The sequence below is a fragment of the Pelodiscus sinensis genome, chromosome 12 (assembly GCF_049634645.1).
Source record: "Pelodiscus sinensis isolate JC-2024 chromosome 12, ASM4963464v1, whole genome shotgun sequence".
NCBI lineage: Eukaryota > Metazoa > Chordata > Testudines > Trionychidae > Pelodiscus > Pelodiscus sinensis.
Window position 1 is genome coordinate 7,973,492 of NC_134722.1, and position 6,471 is coordinate 7,979,962.

At 41.2% G+C, this 6,471-nt stretch overlaps 1 protein-coding gene across 1 annotated transcript in view; it reads right to left on the reverse strand.

The window, feature by feature from the left end:
• Positions 1-3,878, reverse strand: part of LOC102453378 (hepatocyte nuclear factor 4-beta-like) — a 51,796-nt gene extending 47,918 nt beyond the window's left edge. Inside the window, exon 1 of the mRNA XM_006137354.4 lies at positions 3,630-3,878. Coding sequence (XP_006137416.1) covers positions 3,630-3,744 — 115 coding nt within the window. The 5' untranslated portion in view covers positions 3,745-3,878. The remainder of the gene's footprint in view (positions 1-3,629) is intronic.
• Positions 3,879-6,471: the final 2,593 nt, after the last annotated feature.

A 6,471-nucleotide genomic window follows, 5' to 3' on the forward strand; every position in this document is an offset into this window, starting at 1 on the left:
TTTCAGGATTCTTCCAGTATCACGAAATAGCTATTCCGTGTCTTTTAAAGAAGCCCATTATTTCGAAATAGATTTCGAAATAATGGGCTTGCTATTTCGCTAAACTTTGTTCCACGAAGATTAAGGGACATTTTGGAACAGCGGTTTATTTCGAAATGCCACATTTTAAAATAAGCTTTTTCAAAACTCACTTGAAATAAGCTATGCAATTTATGTTGCTCAAATTGCGTAGTTTATTTTGAGCTATGGGTGCAATGTAGATGCACCCTTTCAGAATTAATTCATAGGCTTCTCTTACGTAAACGGAAATTATCATAGCTAAGTAAGTAGGGTTAACCTAAGAGTTGGTTAAAATTGATCAATGACAGATTTTGATGACAAATCAAACTTTTTTGCACAATAAAAGCTAGTTTCTTTGAAATTTCCCATTTTCGACAAATATTTAATTCTCATTGGGAAAAATTCTCTCTCTTGCTTTTCTGCTTCTCCTCCTGTTTCCCAAAGAGATAGAAAAGCAAGACTAGATCGTTTTTTCCATAGGAAAATTAAAAATACAATTTTTTAAAAATCTAAATATTTTATTTCGAAATAGCTCATTAAAATCACATAACTATTTGAAATAAATGAAAAATGTTCATTTCTTTTAGAGTTTGTCATGATATATATACATGTTTTGGTTAACTAGCTCCACTTAACTTATTGCCCACTTATTAGCTCATGGGTACAATTTATATTTGATAAGCTGTATAAAGAAAATACTGATTTTACAGGCAAGCCAAATTTCAAGAGGTGCTTCTGATATTGCTACAGTATTTGACAAGTATCCAATTCCACCAGCTTAACACAGAAGAACAGACAACTACAGTCAGCTACCTTGAACATAACCTTTTACCCATAGCTACTGTAAACATACAAACACAAAACTAGGATGATTTTAACCATTAAGAAACACTTTCTACCACTGCCATACTGGAACAGACCAATGTTCCTGCTCGTCTGGTATCCTCTCTCCCTTATGACAGGTCTATACTGGGAAGGCCAAGTCAAAATATGCAATTCCAGCTACATTAATTACGTAGCTGGAGTTGATGTACTTTTTTTCGTGTCCCCCTCACCCATCCTCACAGTGGGAGGCCAATGGGACCAAATATTCCTATTGGCTTCCCTTACTCCTTGGAGTAGTAGGAGTACGGACCCTCAGCAGGGGAGCCCTCTGAGTTGATTTAATAAGTCTTAACTAGACTCACCAAATCAAACTCCAGAAGATGGATCACAGCAGCGTCCATCTTCCATTTAGTAAAGACATGGCCTGAGAATCACTAACATTATATGTTTCAAAGAACTATTCCACCCAAATATAGTATATTAATTTATTTCACAAAGGAAATAAGTACCTTTTCTTAATTCTTGATCATTTTTTGCTTTGAAATATGGGGACTGGGAACCTTTATTTTTTTAATTTTATTTTTTTTTCTTTTTAATTTAAGTATAGATTACCCATTTTATTTTTAAATATATCTTTATATTTTATATTTAAAAAAAACATAATCACTTAAGGCTTCTATAATATCTTGCAGTAGTGAGTTCCACAGGTTAGTTATAAATTGCAAAAGGACCCAGTATTTCCTGTTCTCCATTTTCAACTTGCTGCCATTAAATTTCATTAAGTGATTTGTAGATTTTAGAAAGAAGATTAAGAGCCTGATTCTGCTCTCATTTACCCCAGGTCAAATTAGGAGTGACTCCACTGAAGTCATTGTATTTATACCACTGTAAAGAAGATCAGAATCTTGCAAGCTCTCTCTCTATATATATATGTTGAAGACACGATCCTATTCTATCCTATTTCCGCTGAAATTGAGGGCCCAATTTCCATTTGTTTCAGGGGACAAACTAGGCTCCTAAATAAATTAATATATATTTAATTTGAACTCATTCCCTGTTTTTTTAAGCATTATCTAAAGTGAGACTATTTTGCTATTTTAATACCTCATAAAAACATTGCTAAAATTGTCTGATGAGGAAGCTATGCATCCTAAACACTGTAGGTTTGGGAACATTTTCATGGGTAGAGATTTTACCTCTCTTTTTGAAATTATTCTTACAAATTGTAGAAGAGGCTACTTACCAAAGACAAACAAGCTAATTTCAAAACAGCTAGTTCCCGGGAGAGCCAGTTATTCATTAACAATAAGGCAAATAGCCCAATATCAAACTAGATAGCCTTTGGAAAAAAAACAAGCCTGTAATTTTCACATAATGAAAAAAACTCAAAAGTTCAGGGGCTTATGTCACAGTTACATTGGATTTGGGGACATTTTGTGCAATGGATAAAAACAATGTATCTTGTTCAAGAGTAAAATGACAGGGCAAAATGTCTCTATCGAATAACGCACGGTAGCAAATAGAATCCGTTCAGTGACAATAACATGAAGTCCGATAGACTCAGCTTTGAGCTGCCAAACTTTTCAAAAGTCCTTTTCCAAGGGATGTGCATAGAACTTTCCTTGAGAACAGTTTACAGTTCTCATTTTCTTTTGGGCCTTTTCATTTTCTTTTGGACAGAGGATCTGAAATCCTTTGTGTCTCACGTAAGCCTGCATAATAACTTTGAGTTCTTGGCAAAACACACTCTAAAACGCTATTATTCCTGATTTCCTTTTGATGAAACCACTAATGAGTAAGTAGAAGTGATGCAGTAAGAAATTAATCTTAACTAAAATAAGCCTCTTGACATTTTACTTACTTAGCCTATCCACGCAGGCTGGACTAATTGTTTTAACCACTTTTATTTATGAGGTTGGCCTTATGCTGCATAATCTACAATGTCCATCCTCACATTCCAGGAAATAGACGACTAATGTTTGTAGAGAGTGTTTACTATTAAAACAACATCAAACAAACTTCTGAATGCTGTAGTCCTATATACCGCGATGCATGTTTCTTGGAGTTCTATGAACAAGGCAGATGGTGGCTGGGGTCAAGAACATATTACAGCCAAGTGCCTTTGTGTGTTGAAAAGATTTGGATCAAGCTTAGTAAAGTTAAAAATGAACTGCAATTCCTAGGTAGGTGATCCGGCCATTTGTCTAGTTATTTTACTAGCTAAGTACCTTTGAATAAGTGGCCCCAGTTCACAGCATATTTTATGAGTAACAACAAAGATGGTGGTTATAAGGATGAAATTGCTCCAACTACGTATACAGACATTTTTTCCCACCATACGTTTGTCAGAGAACATACGTCATTGTCAGAGAACAATTTTTCTTGGTGTGTGAAGTAATTTTCCTCCTCCTTAGAAATAAGACAGAATTCATATTACAGAACACCACAGATATTGAAATTGTTCACAACCGGTTGCAAACTCTTCTGGGCAGGGTCTTTATTTGCACTATACCTAGACAACTGGGATGCGGAATAAGCCATTCAAAGCACCACCATCGCATGTCAGCCTTTCAGAGAAAGATCATACTCTGGCTTGAACACAACCACAGCCGCAACAAAGGTTCATCGGCTTCAAGATTGCCCCTTCCACCCTTTGCCCTGCACCGCCTATCTATCTTTCCTAGGAGTCCAACTTTTCTGCAAAGGTGACGGGCTATGTAAGAGGAATTGAGCAGAAATCTCACCAGTGTTTGGTGGCAGCACCCGCAGGTTTTCAAACTCCAGCATGGTGTAAGAGGAGTCCAGGGATTCCACATAATCTGGCATATCCATATCCATTATGGCTTGACAAAGCTTCATTATTATTTGTCAACAGCAACGGAACAGGTCCAAACAGCCCCGCTGTCAATCATGGCCAAGGTTTCCTCTGCAAAGAGAGACAACCCCAGGACCTTGATGTGACAAATGATTACCTAACTCCCCCACAGTCCCCTCCCAGTGTCAAGAGAAGGCTGGAAGGGAAACGGTCTTTACCTCTCTCTCTCTCTCTCTCTCCTGTCGCACTACCTGCGTGTCTGTATCCTGTACCATGATTATATGGTGCAGATAAGGCCTGGGCTACATCAGCTTGGATTGCATCCTCAGTTCAATACAGTGTGGTTTATGGCAATCCCTGTGTAAACATTTTGAAACGTGTTAGCTGTGAGGTATTCACACATTGAACCATTCTTCCAGCTCTGGGTCATGTCACTTAGCTTTTGGGTCACTTCAATGACCCCTTTCTCTGCCATTTGCCACGTGCCCTTGCAAAAATACCAGGTGGTGTCACTTGAGCCAGTGGGGGGAGGAGGGAGAGTCATTCCCACAGAATGGCAGAACATATGAGGCTTCACATTTGTGTAGTACTTCAGCCTAATCCAAACCGGGGTGGGGTCAGTATAAAGGTTTCCATCGGCTTCAGTGAGTTTTCAAAGCTATCAAGCCATGGTAGGCAAGCTGCAGCCCTCGGACCATCGGGGTCCTATGTGTGGCCTGCAAGAAGTTTTGTTTCCCATTGCTCACATGCAGGGTTGCTAGTTTCTGCTGCTTTCAAGCCACATACTTTTTTTCCCGACCGGTATTGCTGAAGTGCCACGCACGTAAAGCCAGGGCCCATGACATGAGGTGTGTGCTGATTTTACACCACATTGACCGTGAGCTTCATGTACTCTCTCTGCATCTGATCAAAGCGCTGCTACGGTTCAATCGGCACTTCCGTGGACGGTGGGTATCAGAGGCAAGGGAAGGCGTTGCCTTCTCAAACTGCCCGGTGTGGCCCCGCCCACATACCGCTCCCAAACCTCCACCCCACCCTGCTTCAGCATGGCTCCCTCCAGTCTTCTGCCATGCCCACGCTGGGGCTGTTCATGCTCCAGGGCTGGCAAGGCTGATGGTACCCATCCTCCCTGTGCTCTGGGGCCATGCACTGCCCACGTGGGGCCTGCCCCATAGTGGTGGGGTTTAGCTTCCATGGCTGGACTCTGGAGGCAGGGGCAGGGCTGGGAGGCTTCTCTCCCCCGGCCCTAGGTTCACTTACCACCCATGGGCACGCCCCACAAATTCAAGGTACGCAAGTGCAATTAGCACAACTGCTCTATCCCGGGAGACCACCTTCGTTACGACAATCTTGTGGCCCATGGAGATGAAGGAGGGCCACTCGTGCGGCCCATTCACTCGCCTCGGTTGCCCATTGTTGCTATAGAGACAGGAGAGTACTGCACAATAAATAAATATATAAACGGGACTCTCAGACTTCCTTTCTAGCCCTCCGTCCTCCCCTCACGTCTGGCTGATTCACAACCTGTTTTATGTGTTTGCTGCGAGCAGTCTCGTTACGGTGTTTATGTAGCTCTCGTAATCACGGCATCTGAGCAGTCTAATGTATCTATACTCACGTCTAGCCTGTGAGGTAGGAAGGAGCCTTTTATAGGTGCTACATTTGACAAATGTGGAACTGGCACAGAGACACTAAGGCCCAGATCCACAAAAGTGGCCCAGTGATTTCAATGTGAGTTAGACATTTAAATGGTTTCGAGGATTTGGACCTGTGTGACTTATCCAAAGTCTCACAGGAAATCCATGGCAGCAGCAACGTGAATGTAGGTCTTCCCAGTACCAGGTCGGTGACTTAACCATTATTCCACCCTTCCTTCCCATTCGTGAATATTCACAAAGGTCATTTATACTTGTTTGGAAGGATGTTTGCGGAAAATGAAGACTTGCAAATGCTCCTGCAAATATGTGTTTGCATGAAGACTCTCGTTAGAAGTAATCACACAGCGATCCTGAACCCACCTTCATTTTCCTCTTCTGCTTGATTAAGAGTTTCATATATCCAATTAGGGATTACAAACTATACCATGTGAGATTTAGCTGACCAATCACACACCAAGAATAACAAAGCGCAAACCGTGAAAAGGTGTAGTGGATGCAAATAGTTTGCAAATGAACCTCAAACTGAGAGAGCTGCTTACATAAAACATTTGAACAATGAGCAAATTCATAATAAGATAAGTCTGTTCATGGATAACGTGCAAACAGAAGACAGGACTAACTTAATGGAACACATTGTGGCCTTGTCTACACTAAAAGGAAGATTGTTGCTGCTGCGTTCGATCTTCTGGAGTTTGATTTAGCCAGTCTAGCTAAGACTCACTACATTGAATGCAGAGGGCTCCCCCGCCAGCATCTGGTACTCCTCCCTTCGTGATGAGTAAGGGAAGGCAATGGGAGTGTTAAAGGGAACCTCCCATTGTGGGGATGCCACCAAACTCATCTTGAGATTAGCTAATTGCAGCTACATATTCTACATAGCTGCAGTTGCATACTTTAAGCCGAGCTGCCAGATCTAGGGTAAGCCTGTCCTATGTGTTTTGTCCATTTCTAGTTGCCACTTAGAGCTATAATTTGCAGAATAGCATGTAAGCATCTGGATATCTGGATCTAACCCTGCCCTCCTTTAGCAAGAGAAATACTGCTAATATAAAAAGAGTAGGATCAGGAATGTATTTTGCACAGTTGTGTCGATGGAACCTGACCCACCGCTGA